Genomic DNA, 26,006 nt, shown 5'->3' with positions numbered 1-26,006 from the left:
GTATGTGTTCTTTTCTACCTTTATGTGGATTTTCAGGACAATCCTACATACAGCCACTGATTTATACCAGCAGCAGGATCGGGTGTCCAAGCCGTTGATGGGCTGTTTTGTCAACAAACCTTCAATAATCAACCTCAAAATAATGATGGTTAATCTCATTGGAATTCTTCAAATTGTAATCAGAATAGTTTATTAACAAGCAAAGATGACTTTGATATGCATTTCATTGAAATCTGGGATTTAATAATGCCGATGGTTAATGATTTTGTCTGGCATGTTTTGTTCTAAAAGTGTGCACGCGACTGGAAATTAGGTCACGTGACCCAAATGCTGCCACCTGATTGGTCCAGACTTGTTTACATTGAAATTAGCCATGTGCTCAGTGTTTATTTTCTACATATGGTTTATTTTCATCAGTTTTGATGTTCGTTTTAATATGTTTTGAATGTGATTATTCAAGTGAGAATAGACCCATCTGATAGAACTTTTTGATAGCTGTCTGCTGGTGCAGGTTTTGTTGAAATATTCCAAATGATATGGGCATTTTTCAGAATGGGACTACCGCTAATTACCGGGTAATTAGGTAGGTAATTAATTAATTATTAGTGAATTAAAATGACTGATATTGTGATAAGATGATTTTAAGAGGCAATAACACATCTTTTAGTGGTGGGAGTCTTTCTTACCAATGATACAGATGAAGGGTTGTATGGCATTTTGAAGCACATTTTTAAAGAAAATGGTCACCGTGTTTCTTTGTTTAAATGTAAATCCATTGACGAAAACCACCCTAAATTAGGCGACTTCAAAATACCATAGCACCCTCAATATTTATCCTATCATCACAGTTCAAAGACCATTTTAAATGTCTTTTCTAGCTATTTCCAATGATACAAATTGCACTGCAATCACCTGAATATGATTTTTTTCTCTCACATACCTACCCCTAAAACTATTAATTTTACTAAGTCGTTATTTTTTTCCTTAAAATTACTGCTATCGGGTTCACATGTTTCATAGAAATTGACTTAAAATGGAGAAAGATGAGTTAACATTCGGTGCGTGTCACATGACCTCACACGTGCAAGACCAACATGACCAAAACATTTAATTTTTATGATTTTTAACACCCCTGTTGTTAGAATTTGTTTTCAATTATTATATTCGATTTGCAAAAGGTATGCTACAGGTTTGTGCATCTACTGTAGAGTGTAGTGAATAGTATTCATAATCCAATGAGAACAATTGTAAATAATTTTTAGTGTATAAATTGTGTTAATTAAGAATCAATTTATAAATAAAATGATATTTTACAAACTATTCACTGGTATGAACGTAATGCCTATCAGTATTGACAATAAGTGTTAGCGATGTGTGTTTGTAAAATGTGGACTGGACCAGAATGCTTGACAAATTGAATTTTTCCTTTAAAAAAATATTAAACAAAGAATTTGTCAACTGTGCATAGTTAAGAAACATATATTTTTTTCATGTAGTGGCCTTAAAAATTAAAAATGACGAACCGTACATGTGCTGTTCGATACTTTTTAAAAACTCATGTGCCTGAATGCAGTTAGAAACTTCACACTCTTTCCTGTTTACGAGAGGGTGTTTCACTTTTATTTACTAGAATGGATTTGTTTTACGTCCACGTTGTTGATTGTTTACGTTAATTGATTGCAATCTATTTTGTTTCACAAATCGTAGCTAAAAAATGTAGAATAGTATTTCCGTAAATATCGTATTCGTGTTTTTGTCGTTAGGTGAACGCAGTTTGGGACGTTGGTGGTACCTTTTTTTCTATAATTTTCAAAGACTGCAAGTGACATGTATTTCCATTGCAAGTCATTTCAGAAATGTTTCTCCCTTCAGTAATGTTATCTGTTGTTAATTCTGCTACGTCTTGTGTCCCAGCAGTAGTGGGTTGTCGATTTCACACATTGTCTTCGTACAAATGAATTAAAGTTGCCACTTTCATGGAAGAATGAGTGACAATTCCTGTCATTTTCAATTCAGGTTTTAGTTTTTTAGCTGTCCAGTTCTTGTGATTTGTTGCATCGTAAGGCTCAGTGCGAGCAGTTCTTGTCCACTTTGGACGAAATGCTATGTTCCTGATATAAATTTCTACATTTAAAACACTTGATTTCCAAGTTGAAACACTGCTGATAATATTGAAGCACTGCTGGTAGCTGCCTGTGACCTGTTGGCCAGTGTCTGCAAGTGAACAAAGAGAAAGGTGCTTGGTACACATGCATGTTACAGGCCTATTAACCAATCAGATTGCAGCTTTCTTGTGGGTCAATTAATAATAGCCCCATCTCCCTCTATCTCTAGGGGCCTAAGCATGATGCCCTGCTACATGCACAGTAACTTGTCCTGTGTGGGTCAGTGTACATGTATATATAGCCTAATTACCCAAGTGGAGATACATGGGCAACCTAGGGAGACACCCTACAGCACCAAGATGGACATAACAAAGAGCCACTTTCGGAATACTAAAAGCAAAACCTATTGGCTCTCTTCACTATTTCAATTAGAACAACCATCAAAATTGCGCCAAAATTCCTTCATGTAAAACGCGCACCTCTTCCTCTTTGGCATAATCCTACGGGACCTTTCAAAATTCCATAGCACCAAATACCCCCCACCTGTCACCAACATTGGACTGCTGACCAGTGCTCCCTTGCACTTGCCAGTGCAGGTGTTCCCTCTCTACAACCCTCCCCCAACCCTTTCCTGTCCTGGACAGAGGGAACCGGCCAAGGCCGGTCCCTGTGGCCAGGATAGGCGTGTGCTACAACAGCTTGCTCTGAATGTGCAGTAAATCTCTTAGTCATAGTCATAGTGGAGATACAGCCACTGCATGTGAAAATACATGTAATATTTACATTGGTTGTTAATGGGCCAATAAGTAATCAAGTGGTTAGTATATTATTGGTTCTTTATAAACAAAGTTTATTATTAGTAATAAACTACTACTATTGTCCCAGGATTATTTTAGCACTTTTTTGTTTTGTCTTGTTAAAAATATTATTATGAAAATAAACTATGACACATCTCATGATCGGTTTCCAAACTGTTTTTCTTGAGTGGCACAGTTTGTCATTACTGTAGATGCATGTTCATTGCTATGCATGGCTAAGATCCCTACATGGATTTTATTTTTCTTGAGTAGATTGTGCACACACGTGGATCTCGCTTTTATTTTTTATAACAATGTTACCTTTGTGGACTGAACTGACTGTCAAGTAGGGGGTTAAAACTTTCGGTTTGTTTGCAGTTTTCTGTTTTCCTTTTCGTTTTCTGTTTTCCTTTTCAGTTTAAATAAAAATAACTGAAAAAAGAATTATACTATTTTCTATAATTTAAAAAATGTGGGAAAGGTGTTTTCTAAGACCGGTTTTAACATTCTTAATATCAATAAGGCTCAATTACTTCACATTTATATACACAAAAACACTTGAATGTGTTTTTTTTTCTTCAAATTATGATATAATTATTGATAATTCTAATAATGTTTAATGGCACCCTTAACAATAAATATGTTGATACTTGATTAACCACTGAAAAAGGAACTGAGCTTTAATTCATTAAAAACACTGACAACATGACACCTTCCTAAGCATACTTAAGCAAAATACCAAGTGTGCCAAATCATTGGAAGCTCCGATACACCGGACACGGCTGTACATTCCAGGAACATTAGGTCAGAATTAGTGTTTAACCCAGAAATAAATAGTACAGAGCTGAATTTTTCAGGATAGTTGCAGAATATCATTATCAATAACATACAAAAGTCCACAAGTTTCCAAGGTGTGCTAACTTTACTACGGATGTAAATATATAATTATCAAGCACCTTGCCTAATTTTATATAAAACTTTATGTTTTCCAAGATGGTATTTTCAGTATTTGAGTTCAGGTACAGTTCTTTTGTGGTGTGTCTGATTATCTGACTATGACCACCAGTTGATTACTGGTACATTATATGTACATATACAATAAAGAAACTTTGACCACCAACAGTTTACCGTTACCTGTTACAAAAGGTAGAAAATATTAATCTTCTTGCATGAGATGTCAACATTGTACATCGCCTGTTTTAGTAACGGCTTTTACTTTTTTCTTCTTTTAATATTAATTTTTAATCAACATAGAACATTCTGTTTTATTCTCTGTGCAATTACAATTGTTTCTGGTAAAATATTAAAGGTTTGTGGAACATTTTATGATGAAATTTTCGAGATCTTTTTGGTTTTCGTATGCAATTAACCGATGTTTGTCTTGATAAAGCTATTCAAATATGCAACATAATTTGTATTGATTTAATGCTAAATGGTTCTGTGCAGTCGAATAATATGCAAATAACCAATTTATGCTATAAACCGATATGCAATAAAGTGGATTCGACTGTATGTATATATAAATATTGCTGTAGACAGGGTCAAAATTGCCGTTGGTGGTTCATTTCACCCATGGCAATTTTTTTTAATTGCTTAGGAGACGGATTCTTACGTTCAAGCCCTGCATACACACACACATATTTGTTAACTGTACTGAATGGTTTATAAATTAAGCATATGAAGATAATATAATTTTTTTTACACATTTTGCTTTGTGAATTATATTCAAGGAAAATGACTTAACACATCTTTGTCTTTCAGTCCATTGACAAGCATCAAGGCATCTCATCTCAAATGACCCGAAAGAGGTAAGTTATTTAAAAACTCTTAACTCTGGTTTTATTTAAACCACTGGGCTCGTTGCCAACTGAAGAAGACTTTGGTGGTTCAAAGAAAACTGGAAAGTCCATGCTCATAAACTTTAGGGTCTAAACTCAAGTCTTTAATGATGTCACACATGGTTATAAACTTTAGGGTCCATAGACTCAAATCTTTAATGACGTCATACATGGTTATAAACTTCAAGGTCTAGACTCGAATATTTAATGATGTCACACATGTTTATAAACTTCAGGGTCTAGACTCAAATATTTAATGATGTCACATATGCTTATAAACTTTAGGGTCTGGACATAAATCTTTAATGATGTCACACATGTTTATAAACTTTAGGGTCTGGACACAAATCTTTAATGATGTCACACATGTTTATAATGTTTATAAACTTTAGGGTCTAGACACAGATTTTTAATGTCACACATGCTTATAAACATTAAGGTCTCTAGACTCAAATCTTTAATGATGTCACACATGCTTATAAACTTTAGGGTCTAGACTCAAATCTTTAATGTCACATGTTTATAAACTTTGGGGTCTAGACACAAATCTTTAATGATGTCACACATACTTATAAACGTTAGTGTCTAGACTCAAATATTTAATGATGTCACATAACGGTATGCTTATAAACTTCAGGGTCTAGACTTAAATCTGTAATGATGTCACACATGTTTATAAACGTTAGGGTCTGGACACAAATCTTTAATGATGTCCCACATGCTTATAATGTTTATAAACTTTAGGATCTAGACTCAAATCTTTAATGACATCACACATGCTTATAAACTTTAGGGTCTGGACACAAATCTTTAATGACATCACACATGCTTATAACCTTTAGGGTCTGCATGGACACAAATATTTAATGTCACATATGTTTATAAACTTTAAGGTCTGGACACAAATCTTTAATTTAATGTCACACATGCTTATAAACTTTAGGATCTGGACACAAATCTTTAATGATGTCACACATGCTTATAAACTTTAGGGTCTATAGACTCAAATCTTTAATGATGTCACACATGTTTATAATGGTTATAAACTGTAGGGTCTAAACTCAATGTTACACATGCAGTTTCTAAGCACAGGATCTGATCAATATGTCTCAGGGCACAAAGTAGCACTTTATGTTTACTTGCCAGTTGAAAAACTTTCACTAGCCAACTCGGGACTTTTACTCGCCAGGCAACACATGAGGTATTAATATGAATATATACATGACTGAAGTGATTAACTTTTATGCTTATAATTTTGATCGTCAGTTTACCTGAAGACAAATTTATGCCACAATGACAGCTAGGTGCTGACAAAATAATGTACTCGCCAAAAGATAAGCATTTTGTAAAATTTAATTGCCATAGCAATCTTTCACTCGCCTGTTTCAAGTGTTTTACTCGCAATATTGCACCCTGTTATATGAGGTGGGGGAAAAGCACCATGACCTTTTCGAGCCTGTTGGGTCTAGTACATTTTTGGCCTAGATTCATTTTAATTTTGAATAAAATAAAATGTATATTAAAAAAATTGCATCCTGCGATTAAATATTGGACTTGAGTACTCTAGGGTCAAACTCGACCTGATCCCGTGATTATTGTATACAATGTATATCATACCATACCATATCATACCCATACCCATACCCACACCCACACCCACACCCATACCCATGCCCATGTTATTGATGCTAATCACATACTCTGTGTTATAATCATCAATGTTATTGATATTAATCAGATACTGTTTGCTTCCAGGGTGAATCTTGTTATTACTTTGGGGTTGTGTGTGCTGATTTTACTAATTTATCAAAGTGTGATTCAGGTAAGAAAATATATGGGTCATTCTGTACTCTAGAACCCCTTTTCTGGTGACATGCACATAAAAAAAAAAAAAACCCCAATAAACATTCAAATTACATGTATTTTTTAAATTATTATTATTACCCCAGTGAGAACCCATAACCAGCTATAAAAATACAATCTGATTAAAATTAGCTCTACTGGGTCTACCAGTAGATCTAACAGCATTGCATGGACTCCCATGTCCAGGTGACCAATTACACTTCGCCTTTTATAGCGTTATACGGGAGCATACAAATTCTAAAAATATCGGGCGAGACTATTTATGCAATAGGCGAACTTGTTGGTCTATTTCATCATTCAAAAACCAGGGCAAAAGTGCAGTAATAAACTCTGGATTGTATACTAGTATAAAAAAAATTTATGGCTATACCATCACAGGTTTTTTTTTCGTCTTCAAACCAATTTTATATACAATTTTATATTGCAATTAGTTTTCAGCATACTTCGTAATTCACCTGAATCATTTCGTATACCCTCGGCATAATCCCAAATGTTTTCAAATTCTTTTCAAATCACTGGCTTGATTTTGCAAGTAAGGTTTTGATTGGTCGAATGAAAGATCAACTGGACATGAGCTCTAACGGGCTGCTGTTAGATCCACATGTAATAGTGGAGCTAATTTTAATTAGATTGTAAAGATAATAATTTCTCACTGAAAAATTATTATGCATTGGTGTAACGTAAAATATTATCGAACGATTTGGCACTTACAAACCAATGACTTTGTCGGTACTTAATATGACATCGTCACGATTTGGCAAATCTATGTAATGATGTTGCATTGTTTAAAGAGTTTGCATTTACGCCTCTCAGTCAGTCTTAGTTTTTATTGTTAAATTTGTAATAAAATAGTATTTTAATATAATCTATTACAGATTTTTTTTAATAGAATAAATATAACTTTTTGTTTTTAAATATCTCTGAATGTGAATAAATTACAAAGTTACAGCAATACTCATGCATGTTCATTCCATGCATGGATATCAAAAATAAAAGGTATTTAGAGAAAGAAATAGCTGATGTAATAAAAAGAATAACAAACTCATTACCAGTTATTATTAATGTCAGTCATGAAATTTTGTTCCTTTGTCATTACACACAAAACCATATTATAATGAAAATTAATAAATTATTTGTTTACATCTTTAAAAATGCAAATAAAATTTGTTCAATCAAATTTGAAGTTTTCTACATAAATAATTTAGAACTATTTAACTCCTTTTTGTCTGTTGTCATGCAGAATGAATACATTTTTGCTTTATAATTTACATTATACCAATCATTTATGTCATAACAAGATCATTAATTAAAGCTTAGAACATTGTGACTGACAGATATACAACAGCTGTGTCCTAATCTGAAATAATTATGAAATATATTTACCAAATTTCGCTTCAGTTTATATAAAGCTTCATAATTAGCTCTACTGAAAATTTAGGAAAACAGTATTTCTTTAAAAATATCTCAACACATTTTAAGTTTAAACATGATATAATTATTATTATTTTATTTTATTACAGGACAGTTTTGATTGCATTAAACCTTTTGTGAAAGGCCCCCAAAGAGGTTTGCTTATTTAAAGACTTTTAAGAGTTTAATATTATTAAATATTTAGTGGGGGTTTTGGGGTTTTTTAACTTTAGATAATATTTCATTGAATAGAACAAATTGGTGTTTTCTATACCAGCACAGTGACTAACAATTCTTTAATAATCAGACCTGTCAACCTTTATTCAAGAAAAGACAGGAGATTTGTATTGAAAAAGAAAGGAGATTTGATAAAAATGCAGATTTGAAAAAGTAGGAGATTTGTATTGAAAAGGCAGGAGATTTATATTGAAAAAGCAGGAGATTTGTATTGAAAAAGAAGGAGATTTGTATTGAAAAAGGAGATTTGATTTAAAAAAAAGCAAGAGATTTGATTTATTGAACAAATATTATAATTTCACATTCTATTAGAGAGTAAAACACAGTCAGCCGAGTGGTTAACCCTTGTGCTCATCATTGTAGATTTTTGTTGCACTTTTAACGCATTTCAAAGTGTTACTGAGGGGCAATAGGGAAATTCACACTTATAATGGCATCTAAATCATTGATCACATGGTTTTATCCCACAATTCCCCATTCGTAAGCAGTAATTTTTGCTATTTTTTTTACATTTTTGTGATTTTCCGTTGAAAATTATTTCCCTTTATGTATTTCACAAAACCCATGGTGAAAAAAAAAAGAGGAAAATGTTTGATTTCTCGGGATATATATTGCTTGCTCGAGAGTGTGAGAAAGGTCGAGATTGCAGGAGTCTCCCGCATAAATCAGAAGGGTTGACAGGTCTGAATAATTTGGTGGCTACAAAATCTTTTTTGACAGTGTTTAACAATAAACATGAACACTGTATGGCTTCCCTCGTTAATTAACTGTAGAGACATCCTTTGGTTGATTTAGGATCTCAATAGTTGACAATTTGGTGACATTGTAAACATTAGTCCTTCTTTTCTTTTCCATTTCCTTTTTAAGGAGTGGGGGGAAAGGTGGAGGTTGTTGCTGCCTTTAAACTTCTCAGCAATTTGTAATCAGGCATTGTAAACAATATTCTTGTTTTTATTGCAGAAACTAATTTATTTGTCTCACAAACAACATTGCACACCATTTTCTAGCAAATAAAGCAAGGCCATACAAAATACTAAAATTTCATGACACTAAATTTAAAGAGAAGTACAAGAGACTGTTCCGATAAACCATTATCTTATAATTGTTTAGGTGGTGATTAACTGAACACACAACAGTGGTTACATGCTATTGATAATTGAATAAACTATAAGTATAGCAAACAACAATAGTTGTTCACTAAGTGTAATTGTTTGACTAAATTCAGTTGTTTGTAAGCTGCTTAATGTTAAAATATAGACAAAGTATTATTTCAGCAGATCTTACAACTTAAACTTATTTGTTTTTAAATGTCAGATAAAACCAACCTCATTAAAGTTTGATGTCGCTAATATATCACTTATTTGGATTTGGCTAAGTTTTAAGATGGTAATAATATTATGATTTATGGTATGTACACAGGTATCTATATGAATTCATTTATTCATTTCATTCATTTATTACTCCCTTCCCGATCCAACTGGAGGGAACTACAGGTGTTTTCTCTGTCTGTCTGTCTGTCCAATCATTTTCTGGAAATAGGTTGGGTTTTTTTTTTAAATGCCTCCAGGTATTGAGGTGAAATTTTGTGTATACTTTTATCATGTAGAGTTTGTGTGATTGTTTGTTTTGTTTAACGACACTACTAGAGCACATTGATTAATTAATCATCGGCTATTGGATGTGAAACATTTGGTAATTCTGACTCGTATTCATCAGAAGAAACCCGTTAAATATCATGTAGAGATACATATCAATTAAGTTTGACTTTCATGGGGATTTGCTAATTTTTTATATGAAACATCGTTGGACATGTATTACTTTAGCAGTACTCTCAGAATGCTTGTTCATTCATTTATTATTCCGTTCATGCATGCATGCATGAATAACTTACAAATTTCATTGATGACTTTCTTTGTTGTTGTCATGAAGCATTTTGATTTTGTCTTTTTACGCATTTTTTGGTTGTCTAGCCATTCTTATGTTAATATTTTGCAGAACCAGTTATAGTGTTCAGTCATTCGGTGAATCAGGTGGATCAGCTTAAACAAAAGGTATAATAATTATTATTACTGCTTAGATATGTTCAGAGCCATCATTCATCAAATTAACAAAATCGTCTTTTATTTTGCAATAAAGGGACTAAATCATGATTCAGTATGTTATGCCATCCTACAATGAAATATTGTGGTCCAACACATCACTGTTTGGTTTGGGTTGTTGCATATGGGACACCTCTAACTGTGTAGAGTATATCAGATATCTCATTTCAATAAAACAAAATGTACACTGTGTCAATTAGTGGGTCAAAATCGAGTACTTTTAGTCCTTATAGATATCCATTTTTGAATTTTCATTGAAATCATACCTTTGTTGTAAAAATGTATTGAGCATGTATGTTTTATGTTAAAATGACAGTAGTTTGCAGACAACTAATTTCATTTAAATCATGAATCATTTCATAAAATTAGTCCTCAGGTTCAAAAGTTAATGTCATTTATGTAAATGTACATGTACTAGTTTGTTATGTGGGTTTTTTAAATATTGTCTATATCTCATGTTATGTGAACATTAAGTCCTAAAAAAATATGTGAAATCAAATCATGTTACACTGATTTTTCTTACAAACTTTCAGTATTTATGATTAAGAATCAAAAAGTGTAATATATTTTAATGTTACAAAAACTTAACAAAATTAAGGCAACTTACAGGTTCATCACAAAGTACATATAAAAGATCCTTGCTGCTTTTTGAAAGAAGTAGTATATGTGATGGCAGTGGATTTCAAGGGCAGACTGGGAAATATTTTAGGGAGAGGACCAAGGGCAAAATGGCACATAGACCAACTCCTAAACAGGGCACTTCAATGAAAGTTTGACTTTCGTGAAATGAAAATTGTAAACAGATTGATTAAAAAGGAAGCACTTGAATTTTTGGGGATCCACCCTTGGTGGATTTCCTCTCTTTCTTGACAGAGTGTCATATAATAATAATAATTATTATTAACCATAATAGATACTAAATAACAAAAGTTTAAACAAATGTTCTGAAGTGTCGTTAAACAACTATTCCTACAACCTTGTGGCACAGAGACATATACAGTCAGACTTATCTCTGGGTGGACACATTTCATATTTAATACATCTGCCCTAGGAATGCAATGTACATGTATTTCAGTGGTACAGTCCTCTAAGGTGTGATGGGTCATAAGATCCATTGCCCTTTATGGACCCACTGGGTTTTTTTTACCCTGCCAGTCAGTTCAACACAGTTGGTACAAAAGTGCACTTTGTAGTTCTGTCAATGATAAAGTGCACTTTGTAGTTCTGTCAGTAATAAAGGTCACTTTGTTTTTCTGTCAGTGATAAAGTTCACTTTGTAGTTCTGTCAGTGATAAAGTGCACTTTGTAGTTCTGTCAATGATAAAGTTCACTTTGTAGTTCTGTCAGTGATAAAGTGCACTTTGTAGTTCTGTCAATGATAAAGTTCACTTTGTAGTTCTGTCAGTGATAAAGTTCACTTTGTAGTTCTGGGTGATAAAGTTCACATTTCATATGATAAAGTACATCTGCCCTAGTTCTGTCAGTATGTACATGTATTTCAGTGGTACAGTCCTCTAAGTGTGATGGGTCATAAGATCCTTTGCCCTTTATGGACCCACTTTGTTTTTTTTTAAAGCCCTGTAGTTCTGTCAGTTAAACACACTTTGTAGTTCAGTAAAAAGTGCACTTTGTAGTTCTGTCAATGATAAAGTGCACTTTGTAGTTCTGTCAGTAATAAAGGTCACTTTGTTTTTCTGTCAGTGATAAAGTTCACTTTGTAGTTCTGTCAGTGATAAAGTGCACTTTGTAGTTCTGTCAATGATAAAGTTCACTTTGTAGTTCTGTCAGTGATAAAGTTCACTTTGTAGTTCTGGGTGGACACATTTCATATTTAATACATCTGCCCTAGGAATGCAATGTACATGTATTTCAGTGGTACAGTCCTCTAAGGTGTGATGGGTCATAAGATCCATTGCCCTTTATGGACCCACTGGGTTTTTTTTACCCTGCCAGTCAGTTCAACACAGTTGGTACAAAAGTGCACTTTGTAGTTCTGTCAATGATAAAGTGCACTTTGTAGTTCTGTCAGTAATAAAGGTCACTTTGTTTTTCTGTCAGTGATAAAGTTCACTTTGTAGTTCTGTCAGTGATAAAGTGCACTTTGTAGTTCTGTCAATGATAAAGTTCACTTTGTAGTTCTGTCAGTGATAAAGTGCACTTTGTAGTTCTGTCAATGATAAAGTTCACTTTGTAGTTCTGTCAGTGATAAAGTTCACTTTGTTGTTAGTGTCAGTGATAAAGTTCACTTTGTAGTTCTGTCAGTGATAAAGTTCACTTTGTAGTTCTGTCAGTAATAAAGCACACTTTGTAGTTCTGTCAGTAATAAAGTGCACTTTGTAGTTCTGTCAATGATAAAGTTCACTTTGTAGTTCTGTCAGTAATAAAGCACACTTTGTAGTTCTGTCAGTAATAAAGCACACTTTGTAGTTCTGTCAGTAATAAAGCACACTTTGTAGTTCTGTCAGTAATAAAGTGCACTTTGTAGTTCTGTCAGTGATAAAGTTCACTTTGTAGTTCTGTCAATGATAAAGCGCACTTTGTAGTTCTGTCAGTGATAAAGTTCACTTTGTAGTTCTGTCAGTAATAAAGTGCACTTTGTAGTTCTGTCAGTAATAAAGTTCACTTTGTAGTTCTGTCAGTGATAAAGTGCACTTTGTAGTTCTGGGTGGACACATTTCATATTTAATACATCTGCCCTGGGAATGCAATGTACATGTATTTCAGTGGTACAGTCCTCTAAGGTGTGATGGGTCATAAGATCCATTGCCCTTTATGGACCCACTGGGTTTTTTTTACCCTGCCAGTCAGTTCAACACAGCTGGTACAAAAGTGCACTTTGTAGTTCTGTCAATGATAAAGTGCACTTTGTAGTTCTGTCAGTAATAAAGGTCACTTTGTTTTTCTGTCAGTGATAAAGTTCACTTTGTAGTTCTGTCAGTGATAAAGTTCACTTTGTAGTTCTGTCAGTGATAAAGTTCACTTTGTTGTTAGTGTCAGTGATAAAGTTCACTTTGTAGTTCTGTCAGTGATAAAGTTCACTTTGTAGTTCTGTCAGTAATAAAGCACACTTTGTAGTTCTGTCAGTAATAAAGTGCACTTTGTAGTTCTGTCAGTCATAAAGTTCACTTTGTAGTTCTGTCAGTGATAAAGTTCACTTTGTAGTTCTGTCAGTGATAAAGTTCACTTTGTAGTTCTGTCAGTCATAAAGTTCACTTTGTTGTTAGTGTCAGTGATAAAGTTCACTTTGTAGTTCTGTCAGTGATAAAGTTCACTTTGTAGTTCTGTCAGTGATAAAGTTCACTTTGTAGTTCTGTCAGTGATAAAGTTCACTTTGTAGTTCTGTCAGTGATAAAGTGCACTTTGTAGTTCTGTCAGTGATAAAGTTCACTTTGTAGTTCTGTCAGTGATAAAGTTCTCTTTGTAGTTCTGTCAGTGATAAAGTTTGATTTGTTTAATGACACCACTAGAGCACATTGATTTATTAATCATCGGCCGTTGGATGTCAAACATTTGGTAATTTCGACATATAGTCTTGGCAAGGAAACCTGCTACATTTTTCCATTAGTAGCAAGGGATCTTTTATATGCACCATCCCATAGACAGGATTCCACATACCATGGCCTTTGATATACCAGTTGTGGTGCACTGGCTGATGCGAGAAATCTGTCAGTGATAAAGTGCATATAAAAGATCTCTTGTCACTGTCAGTAGATGTAGCCAGTGTACAGTAGGTTTACTCTGTGCAGACAAAGGGTCGTAATAACCAAATGTTAGACACCAAATGACCATACTTTAAACATGTGCCAAGGTGTTATTAGACAAACTTCCTTTTCCTTTCCTGTAATCTCTCTGCCCTGTAAACACTTGAACCTTTACATAAACATCTTTTTCCAAAATATTTTTTTTAATTACAGGTTCAAAACGTTGCAAGTGACGTTAATTCTGTGGATTCTCTGCACTCTAACAAAGAATCCCAGGACAATATTGTTCATGATCTAGAAGTAAAGGAAAGTGGCACCAAACGGCGCATAGAACTGCTAGCACATACAATTAAAAGAATTGAAGACATACGTCCACGAATAGTGAAAAAGGTATCTGACATGGACAAAAAGCAGGAAGCATTAGGTAACAAGGTTAAACACCTAGCCGGCTATCAGAAAGAGATTGCCGTGGCGATGACAAGCGTGGCTGATAAGGTTTCCAGTCTTGATAAAAACGTACAGTCAGTCAGTGAGTCGAGTGAAAAGATTACCAAGATGTTGACAGGGGAAGAATTCACCAATCCTGATTTGGAGATGGAGATGGCTATAATGCGAAGACAACTGATGGATTTGAAATCCAAAATTGAGGTGACTAGTTCATAGATACCTTTCTTTTTTCCTTTTAAATACTAATGCTACTGTAATTGTACTTCTTGATTTATAGACAGGGTTTTTTAAAGAATGGAGGATTAAAAAAAAAAAAAAAAGGAAAAACCTCCAGAATTTGTAGTGTGGTGATACCTGAAACTACTGTTATGTTTATACTTTAGTGAAAAGCTTCTACTAGATAATGTGAATTTTTTTTTTTTTTTTACACGTCATTTTTTTTTTTTTTTACCTTCAACAAGATCTTTCAGATTTTTTTTTTTTTTTTAATTTGGGCTATTTAGCAGATTGGTGTACAACAGTTTTAACTAGACTTCACCATGAAAACATATTGTAGAGGGTGATTAATTGCTCCCCTAAATTTAACAATGATAATTATAATAAATGCTTTGTTTAATGAGGGTAACTCTGCAACAGCTAATCTTCCCTGAGATGCTTAATTTCTCCTCTAAATGTAAAATATCAGGTTTTGATATTGTGGTTAGTTGGCAAGGTTTTAATAATTGTGTGTTAGCCTAGCTTCAGCAAACTAATCTTTCAAGCTATATGTTTTACTTTTTTCTGTGAAAATAAATATAAGTTTACGTCTTACTTGAGGAAGATCAACATCACTGGCTGTCAAGCGTTTCTATGTCACTGCAATTAACATAATGGTCATGAGACATCAGATGCTTGTCTAATGTAAACAATCTTTGTAGAAAGTTACTTGTTCTTTATTTTTAAATGTTTAATTCAAAATGCAGGCTCATTCTGAATAAGAATTGAGAAAGGAGAATTGAAAAACAAAAGGTATTCTAATATTACAGAAAGTGTTACAGTTATATTTATTTATGCAGTTCAACAGTTATTGCTGGAAATAGATGTACCTTGTCTGTTCGCATGAAATTCATTTTGAGCTACTACAAATACCATGACAACAACAAGTTGTAAGTATGTCAAATATAATAGTGAAAAAGCTGTAATAACTAAAACTATTTTACTCTGCATTATAATTAGGTTCTGTGCCATTGACATAGCCTCGTTGCATTATTCCAGATCAACCCTACTCTGGTAAAGATGCGGAAAAAACAGCAAGTCCTGGGTCAGACTCTCGATGCCATAGATCGCGAGATCACCATTAATGAGAGACGATTGAGTCACATTACTGACACCAACAACGAGTGGGGTGGGCGTCTTATGGAGGAGGGAGAAAACCGTAACGTTCTCAATGATGCCATTCAGGCTCTCGCCAAGTCACTGAAGGGTGTCAGAAATGATGTCACGAGACTGCAAAATCCACAGGTAATAAGTCGGATCATTAACTGACATTCAGTAACATAAAGTATGATAATCACTGTTTGTAAATGCTGTTTATGAACCATCCCCTGATGCTGTACCTACTTTTAAATGACCTCATGAAATAGCAAATAGCAAAATTACGTTTAAAATAATGTTTAGAAAACTCACTATAGCATTGAAAAGCTACTTGACATTGTTGTGTATACTGAAAAGGATGGTCGACTGGCCCACCGTCTTCTTATACCACACCTAGAAGTGTTTCTGTTCTTTGAGAGGTTTTTTTTGTGTGATTTCAATATTTCCTTATTATGTCCCCCAAATGCAGCCATATGGATTTCGGTTTTAAATCGATAATACAAAGGGTCACAGACACTCCCAAAGGTGACCGAATGCTTGGTTCAAACTAGCCGATGGGTCGAACAAATTATGGTGTCCCAAGGGGGTTCGATCCAATGAGATTCTACTGTTCTTCTATCACAAACAGTTAAGTTAATTGAAATATCTATCAAATGATGGAAAACATAAATACCATTATATACAAGTTTCAAATACCCAGTGCCGAGATTTTTTTCAAAGCTATCCTAGCACTACAATATTGTAAACCCATTGTAGGCTATGGCGTTTGACATAGTGACGTCTTAGCCTATGCTGGTTTTACACTGTCACAGAGATGTGGGATGTAGTTCAGTGATAGAAAACTCACCTCGGGTGTGATGGGCTGTAGGATCAATCACCCTAGATGGATTCAGGTTTTGCTCATCTCAACCAGAATCAATACAGTTTTCTCCCTTACTGATTAATGATTAAATGTATCATTCCCAGTGGAAAAGGTTTTTTTTTTATTGTGGGTACATATTGCTGTTTTAAGTATTTCTAAGAAAAAAATTAAGGAAACTGAATACATATGCATTAGTACATTTTTGTCATTCTGAAAACGTATCCTTTTTTGAAAGCTGAGTAATTCTTGTTCCAGCCAGTGCACCATGACTGATATATCAAAGGCCATGGTATGTGCTATCCCGTCTTTGGAGTGGTGCTTATAATAATCCCTTGCTACTAATGGAAAAATGTAGACTATAATTACCAAATGTTTGACATCCAATAGCCAATGATTAATAAAATGTTCTTTAGTGATGTCATTAAACAAATAAACTTTAACTTTAACTTTCATTGCTGAAGCCAAAAGAAGTTACTGACAAAAACTATTTTTATGGAAGCTGACGTGGTTTATACAAGGGTTCATCTTGTTTTTGCAGGGTAGTTTGAAAGTTAACTTTGCTTCTGTAATCAGTCCAGCCTTCAAACCATTGAGAGTAAAAAGAGGTGCTGGTAAGTAATTTAAAGGGATGATTAGGCAAGGGTTTCGGACTGTCATGCATATTTAATTATATTTAATGCACATTATTGCTTAATATCAACAAGTATATTGGTATATCAATTAATAAAAGGGTAAAAATATGACAGCTATTATATATCACGGGCACAGCCATTTTGCTCCGTCCCACTGAATCTGCCCACTTGTGAGCAGGTAGTTACATAATAGGTAGAAGACCACAGTTATTTGTGAATCTTCAGCTGAGATTTATGCATGCAAGTCCCAGGCATCCTACATGCCCACCTATGGTTTAAATAGAGAATAATACATGAGTGGTGTTAGATACCATTTATCTCACAACAAGTGAGATACATTTTTAAAAATTTATTTACGGCCGTTGCATTTGTAGCTGACTTAAGCGTCACAGATACATGAATGTCAGGTTGACTATACAGGGTTCGCGCAGGCCTGGAAAAGTCCTTGAATTTTGACGTAGTACTTGAAAAGTACTGGAATTTTGCAAATTCAGAAAAGGTCCTGGAAAAGTACTGGAATTTCATTAAAAACTACTTGAAAATTGCCGAAATGTACTTGAGGGTTTTTTACAAGCAGAATGTCTCTCTTACTGATTAAAATCTGGAAAAAATAATAAGTATTTGCTGACGTATTTCTCGGGTATTTGTCGTAATCAAAACCTGGAAGTGATATGTGTTGCTGCCGATATAGATAGACTGGCATACAAGTCCTTGTTGCACTTGCTATATGCACCACAGTGTGAAGATTAAAGTAGACTGGGCTGCTGTCTACTGGAAACAGTGCATTACTAATAGTTGAACCGGTTTATGAGCAAGACAGGTAACCAGTCGTGTGCTGAAAAATGGTCAGCTGTAGATAACTAGTGATGTGTGTGTGTTAAACTGCTTGTAACATTGTGCCAAAGACTACTTGAAAAACTGAAAAATATACTTGAAAAGTACTTGAAAAGTACTTGAAAAGTACTGGAATTTCTGTTCACCAGGTCTGTATGAACCATGCTATATGTCACAGTCTAATCGATTTCCATCGTGTAGTTTTTCATTGAAGGTATGGCATTAGTGACCTGGTCATCATCAAGGAGCAGCCAGTCATATGTCTTGAAATTGTTAACACACGTACATGTGTTAACAACCATGTGTAACCAAAAATAATGCACAGATATAAAGAAAGATACATGTATCTTTTAGTCTCAAGGAAATTACTAATAGGGTCATAATTATAAAGAGGACTCATTTTAAATATATTTAGTTAAATTTTTGTGTTATATTCCAAAAATGTGTCCCCAACTGTTCACATCCATACAAACCACCCCCAAGCAAGAGTTGGCAGATACGACACATACATGTATATGTATGGAAACTATGCTTATCAAACCTTACAAAAATCCTCATTTGAATACCAAGCCTCATTACAAATAAACTGTTTGTACTCACGGTGAAAAACCAAATGTAATTTTAAAAAATAACGCCTTGGCTATCAATAGGCTTAAGAATTTACTCCATATACCAAATAATTAACCTTCAAACATGGATCTATGTAAAAACAACAAGTGAACTATTTTCACGATACTGCTATCAATATTTAACACGTTACAACAGGTATTAGTCTTAGAACTGAAGAAACAAACATACCGGTCTGTTGATTTTGGCAGAATGATTAAACAGGAATGAGGCGCAATGTTCTATAATAGTATGCATCCCAGTATCGGTAAGCCAGAAATAAGTACACATTGTTTTCCTATACAAAATAAACCATCATTGTCAAACTCACTACAAAACATATTGAAATAAGTCTAACTATGTATTATGGGTTTTTTTCCATGATACAGCGATATAGTTCAGAAATCTACATATTAAAATGATAAAATGACTGTTTACTTAGTTAGTTGGTCAATTCTTTTAGTTGCCGAAGTAGTTTACAGGAGGTGACATCACATCTCTTCCAAGCTAGATCACTGGAGGCAATCAAAAAGAAACAAAATGGCTACCCCCACTTAGCAGGATTAATCATGGGTTTTTAAAAATTAATTCTGAAATTGCATGTTTTTTATTTGTTATACTGTCAGTATGTGTTGGTGGTCCAGGGCCCTGTTCCACAAAAGAATTGTAGCTAAGGTTGATTGTAGTGACGTACAGTGAGTTTTACAACTAGCACCACAAAGCAAACTTATGGTAGTCATAAATACCCCTTTAATGATTAAAATCTTCTTTGCGAAGAAGTGCAAATTAGTTAAATAATAAATTAGTTACCAACTTTTTGTAACATTTTGGATATATGTCTTGGTATCAGACATCTATGAAGTAACTTTGTCAGTTTATTTGCCAACCGATAATTGCCAAATGCATAAGTCATGAGAGTTATATCCTGTATTTTCATGTAAAGGTTGTATGGCCTAAAATGTTTTTCATCAAACACTGAGTTTCATAAACGGTATTTGGTATATATCAGATGCATTTTTACAAAAAAAATTAGTATCCTTAGAAAATGATCAAATCACCATTTAACTGTCATTTGACATCTACGTTAGTGGCTTACAACTGCCTCATACCTATTGTAAATTTTCACAGTAATTTATGACGATGGTAAGCTACGCCACATTGTGGAATGGGCTGGCGATAATAGAAAAAATTAAGATCGCAATGGTAGGTATTTATGGCGATAGTAGTGCTAAGATCACTTCGTGAAACGGGGCCCAGGTATGCATCTTTTCAACACATAAGGCTCATATTTTACTAATTGTCCCCTTAAAGTTATGTTAAAGTTTAAAGTTTACTAGTACAAAATACAAGCTCAAGTACACTTTTTAAAAACTTGTGTGTATGCTATCAGTGGAGATTGTCAAAAGTATATGCTCAGTTCCCCGAGTCTATCGCCTTTGCCAGTTTCAGTCAACATGTGCATTTGTGGATTAGCAATTGTAGGGGTCGTCTCAAATATAAAACGTCCCAAAATCAAAATTTTGTGGTAAATCATAGTTAACCATGAAACACAGTGATATTATCCCATCAACATGTCTAAAGTACACTTGAATTAGAGTCCATTTCCAAAACACTATAAATAATCCATTTGATTTGTGGAGCAGGGTATCACATTCTGCCATAAAGTTACCATAGCATATATCAAACACTGGAAAGAAGCACAATTAAATCAACTTTCATTGTGTTTTGACAAAAACTATCATCCAACTGATTATTTTATAAAACATATCACTGGAAATTCAAGTTTTCAGATTTCAGTTGAGCATGCCTCATTTCAATTCATTTCAGTTTATTTTCGTGCTTTTATCCAATTAAGGTTCAAGCACACTTTCCTGGACACACACCTCAGCTATCTGGGCTGTCTGTCCAGGACAGTGCGTTAGTTGTTAATTGTTAGTGAGAAAGAAGAGTGTGTGGTGGTCTTAAACCTACCCATTGAGTTGTTAAAACTCACTCTGGGTGGGAGCCAGTACCGGGCTGCAAACCCTGTACCTACCCATTGAGTTGTTAAAACTCACTCTGGGTGGGAGCCAGTACCGGGCTGCAAACCCTGTACCTACCCATTGAGTTGTTAAAACTCACTCTGGGTGGGAGCCAGTACCGGGCTGCAAACCCTGTACCTACCCATTGAGTTGTTAAAACTCACTCTGGGTGGGAGCCTGTACCAGGCTGCGAACCCTGTACCTACCAGCCTTATGTCCAATGGCCTAACCACGACACTATCGAGGCCTCCACATTTTACTATATACAGTGAAAGCGGACACCCACAAGACCGAGTCATTTTAAGTCTGCTTTTAAGGAGTATCCAGTTTTGAGAGGTTTTGTTCTGCACAATACATATATTTATAAAGGGACCATGAAAAATGTCTGGTTTTAAGAGAATTCCGGCTTACTAAGGGTCCAGTTTTGATAGTTTCACTGTATAATCCATCATTTTTTACCCACCACCTATCGAATAGAATTAAACAATTTGGCAGTTTGGCTAAGATATGATGGGTCATAGAAATGATCTTTCTTTGTGGGCCTGTTGGTTTATTTTCTGTTCTAACCTTTGTATCTGGGGCAAATCATATTCCCCTACTTTTCACCCTCATACCCCATATTGCTTCATATGTTTATTTATATAAATAGGGTTAAAAATATGGCTTGTACCCCAACTAGATACACCAGAGATTCAGACCCCCTCCAAATATACATGTAGCTTCTACAGTCTTGAAAACACCCAATTTGAATTTTAAAGAGCATTAGAAACCTGAACACAGAATAAGAAGAAGATATCTGGTATTAAAAAGGTGAACTGAAATAACCCCCAAATTCTCAAAATAGTAAATAGCAAAATCTCTCTCCCCCCCGTATTTATACTGAGTAGGACAAAAAAACCATTTTCAACCTCATGTGCTGAAGCACTGGCCCGAAACACAAGCACACCCCCTTAAGGGCCTGAATTTTACTGCCTCCATGAACTAGCCCCGAAACACAAGCACACCCCTTAAGGGCCTGAATTTTACTGCCTCCATGAACTAGGCCTGAAACACGCACCCCCCCTTTAAGGGCCTGAATTTTACTGCCTCTATGAACTATGCCCTAAACACACGCACACACCCTTAAGGGCCTGAATTTTACTGCCTCCATGAACTAGGCCCTAAACACACGCACACACCCTTAAGGGCCTGAATTTTACTGCCTCCATGAACTAGGCCCTAAACACACAACCCCCCTTAAGAGCCTGAATTTTACTGCCTCCATGAACTAGGCCCTAAACACACGCACACACCCCTTAAGGCCTGAATTTTACTGCCTCCATGAACTAGGCCCTAAACACACGCACACACCCTTAAGGGCCTGAATTTTACTGCCTCCATGAACTAGGCCCTAAACACACAACCCCCCTTAAGAGCCTGAATTTTACTGCCTCCATGAACTAGGCCCTAAACACACGCACACACCCTTAAGGGCCTGAATTTTACTGCCTCCATGAACTAGGCCCTAAACACACGCACACACCCTTAAGGGCCTGAATTTTACTGCCTCCATGAACTAGGCCGGTTTAGGATCGATCCCCATCGGTGGGACCATTGAGCTATTTCTCTTGATCCAGCTAGTGCATCACGACTTGTATATCAAAGGTCGTGGTATGTGCTATCCTGTCTGTGGGATGGTGCATATAGAAGACACTTTGTTGCTAATGTAGCAGGCTTCCTCTCTAGGACAGTATGTGAAAATTACTAATGTAGCAGGCTTCCCAGTCTAGATCGGTCTATGGGTTAAAATTCAGTCCAAATATTTGTGCACCACTTCCAGTAGCCGAGGGGATGGGACGTAGAAGCCCAGTGGTAAAGCGCTTCCAGTAGCCGAGGCGGGACGTAGCCCAGTGGTAAAGCGCCCGCTTGATGTGCGATCGGTCTGGGATTGATCCCATCAGTCAGCCCATTGAGCTATTTCTCGTTCCAGCCAGTGCACCACGACTAGTATATCAAAGGTCGTGGTATGTGCTATCCTGTCTGTGGGATGGTGCATATAGAAGACACTTTGTTGCTAATGTAGCAGGCTTTCTCTCTAGGACAGTATGTTAAAATTACCAAATATTTGACTTCCAGTAGCCGAGGCGGGACGTAGCCCAGTGGTAAAGCGCCCGCTTGATGTGCGATCGGTCTGGGATTGATCCCATCAGTCAGCCCATTGAGCTATTTCTCGTTCCAGCCAGTGCACCACGACTAGTATATCAAAGGCCGTGGTATGTACTACCCTGTCTGTGGGATGGTGCATATTAAAGATCACTTGCTGCTAATCGGAAAGTGTAGCCCATAAAGTGGCGACAGTCGGTTTCCTCTCTCAATATCTGTGTGGTCCTTAACCACATGTCTGACGCCATATAACCGTAAATAAAAAATGTGTTGAGTGCATCGTTAAATAAAACATTTTATTCCTTCCAGTAGCCAATGATTAATAAAATCAATGTGTTCTAGTGGTGTTATTAAACAAAACAAACTTTTATTTTTATTTTTATTTAGGTGTATAATGAAGGGAAAAGTACTCCCTGCTATATCTGACAACAATATATTGTAATATTTTTGTTTTAAAAAATTTTAAATTTAAATTCTGTTTTTTTGTTTGTTTTATTTAGAAGCAGATATACTTAAATCATTGTACATGAGAAATGCATCCCCAAGGCTGTTCTCAGGTAAACGTGATGACATACCTATAAGGATTCTGAGGAGTAGGTCTGGGTTGCTGGTACTGCATGGCAATGCCAGTCTCATTTGGCGGAAAGGGGTCACGAGGGAGACGTGTTATCGACTGTGTGAAATCGAGCAACTCCTTGATTGTAACTACTACTTCTTTGACACACTCGATCAGAGGTGCATACTCATGGACAAGAATCTGTTGGGCAGTAAGTCAAACAAAAATTCATTGGATTTTCCATAATTGAGCACTTGATGGAAGGAGGTAATTTTTTATTCCCCTACCGCTCCAACCGGACGGGACTGTAGGTATTTTCTCTGTTCTTCTGTCTGCCTGTCTGTCTGTCTGTCTGTTCGTCCGTTCATCTGTTCCTCTCACATGTAGCTTTCTGGATGGGTTTTTTCACAATGCCTTGAGATATTGAGCCGAGATTTTGTGTATAGCTTTATCATGTACTGTTATAAATCAAGGTTGACTTTCATTAGTTATAAAATATTCATTATTTGCTGGGCACTAAGTCAAAATTATTCACGCACATTTTTTTCTAAGATCTGTTCTAGAAATAAGCTCATGATAGAGAGAGACCTGTGCCGTAATAATATTTGGAACAGCCCTAATGTATATATAAGCAAACCCATTCTTGTAGTTTCATGATTCTAGTACATGTATTTATTGCAGCTCATTTTAGGGTGGGACGTAGCCCAGTGGTAAAGTGATCGCTTGATGCATGGTCAGTTTGGGACTGTCGGAGGGCCCATTGGGCTATTGTGTGTGCTTTCCTGTCTGTTGGATGATGCATATAAAACATCCCTTGCTACTAATGGAAAAATGTAGCAGGTTTCCTCTCTAAGACTATATGTCAAAATTACAAAATGTTTGACATCTATTAGCCAATGATTAAAAAAAAAAAAATGCTCTAGTGATGTTGTTAAACAAAACAAACTAGAAGTAGGCAAGTAGGCACTTTTATTAATAAACATACATGTACTTTACTGGATGAATCTAACTGACAGGTCCGTGATCTGTTCATCTGCTTGTTTTCATTGTGATATTTTTCAGTATATCTACATACAGAAAAAGAAGAGGACCAAACTGACCAAACTGACCTGATCAAACCTTTAAATAATGATGTGGATACAATCAAGAAAGAGGTATATTCATTGTATATGTCTCAACACAGTTAGACTAATATCTAAGGAAAGGGGTGAGTCTCTTGACTGAGGTGCGATGGATTGTAGGATTGATCTCCCTCGATGGACTCATATTTAATTCATGCCAGACAGTGCTCCATGGCTGGGACATCAAAGGCTGTGGTATGTACTGACCTGTCTAAGATAAAGTACATATAAAAGATATCTTGCTTCTTTTTGTTAGGAGTAGCTTATGTGTTGGCTGTAGGTTTGTTTTCTCCCTCTCCTCTCTCTCTCTCTCTCTCTCTCTCTCTCTCTCTCTCTCTCTCTCTCTCTCTCTCTCTCTCTCCAGTGTTCTCGCTGGGTGAAAATTAAAGGAGGGCGGCCGCACAGCACCACACCCTTCAAAAAAATAATAATTTAAAAAAATAGGGGGGGGGGGGGGGGGCTTGGTGGTTACAATGTTGTTGTGAGTTGATAGACATACTCCTTATTTTGATTACAAAAAGTTTATAGGAAATACAAGCAGACTCGTCTTTTAACTGAACCGAAGATGTTATCGGTCTGATATTCACTGGCAGTTCCGGTTTTGCTGAACCGATCAAAGTTTTAATATTATTTTAATAAAGATTTCAAGATATACGAAAAACAAAAAGACATTTGTGTGATCCCCTAATGTCGATTTTTTTTTTTTATTATTCCCATCTTATCGAATGAATCGATCGCTGTGATAAAATATTATCGCCAACTGATAAAAAGTAGTTTAGTTTTTGTAGTGGCGGTGTATATATTATTTAGCACCCAAGATGAATGATTTTAATGTCAAACACTACCACTTCCGTTGATTTTATAAGTGGTGATATCCCCCCAAAATGAAAAGTTTACAATATGTTATAAGAATTGCTGAATAAACAGAATGATAGAAATGACAGAAAGTAAAAATCGTCAGTTACAATCAATTATATCTGTAAATTAGGACAAAATATCAGACGACAGTTAGTGGAAACAAAAGATAGAGTGACCGTTCTGATCACGTGACAAATTTGGTGCCAAATAAGTGGGGTTTTTCTAAAATACAAATGGATACAGGTATAGGACAAAATAGAGGCTGTTAAAAATACTATTAAATTATGTTACGGTAACCGTCGTAAATATTTCGTCAGTTGCTTTTTCGTACACAACGCGACTTGTTTCTTTTGATGTCCAGTGGGCAGACTGATTGTTGTGGGTTTTTTATGTGGGGAAAAAAGTGTGCCTTTGGAAATAGCGGAGATAGGTGCTGGAAAATAAAGAGAGGCACAGAAAAATAAAGGAGGGCGGAGAACGTGAAAGGAGGGCGGCAAAATGCAATAGCAGGGCGGGCCTCCCCG

General features: G+C 35.5%; 1 protein-coding gene across 2 annotated transcripts in view; it reads left to right on the top strand.

The window, feature by feature from the left end:
* LOC121372691 (cytadherence high molecular weight protein 2-like) overlaps positions 1-26,006 on the top strand; it is a 46,331-nt gene that overhangs the window by 1,155 nt on the left and 19,170 nt on the right. Inside the window, exons 2-10 of one of the 2 annotated variants that reach the window (XM_041499151.1) lie at positions 4,664-4,710; positions 6,496-6,562; positions 8,124-8,169; positions 10,246-10,301; positions 14,264-14,698; positions 15,752-15,997; positions 17,251-17,323; positions 23,448-23,714; positions 24,566-24,657. In XM_041499151.1, coding sequence (XP_041355085.1) covers positions 4,664-4,710; positions 6,496-6,562; positions 8,124-8,169; positions 10,246-10,301; positions 14,264-14,698; positions 15,752-15,997; positions 17,251-17,323; positions 23,448-23,714; positions 24,566-24,657 — 1,329 coding nt within the window. The remainder of the gene's footprint in view (positions 1-4,663; positions 4,711-6,495; positions 6,563-8,123; positions 8,170-10,245; positions 10,302-14,263; positions 14,699-15,751; positions 15,998-17,250; positions 17,324-23,447; positions 23,715-24,565; positions 24,658-26,006) is intronic. The other variant, XM_041499152.1, reaches the window with a different exon arrangement.

The sequence above is a fragment of the Gigantopelta aegis genome, chromosome 4 (genome assembly GCF_016097555.1).
Source record: "Gigantopelta aegis isolate Gae_Host chromosome 4, Gae_host_genome, whole genome shotgun sequence".
Classification (NCBI taxonomy): domain Eukaryota; kingdom Metazoa; phylum Mollusca; class Gastropoda; order Neomphalida; family Peltospiridae; genus Gigantopelta; species Gigantopelta aegis.
Note: the sequence above shows the minus strand (reverse complement) of the source record. Positions and strands in the feature narration are given on the sequence as shown.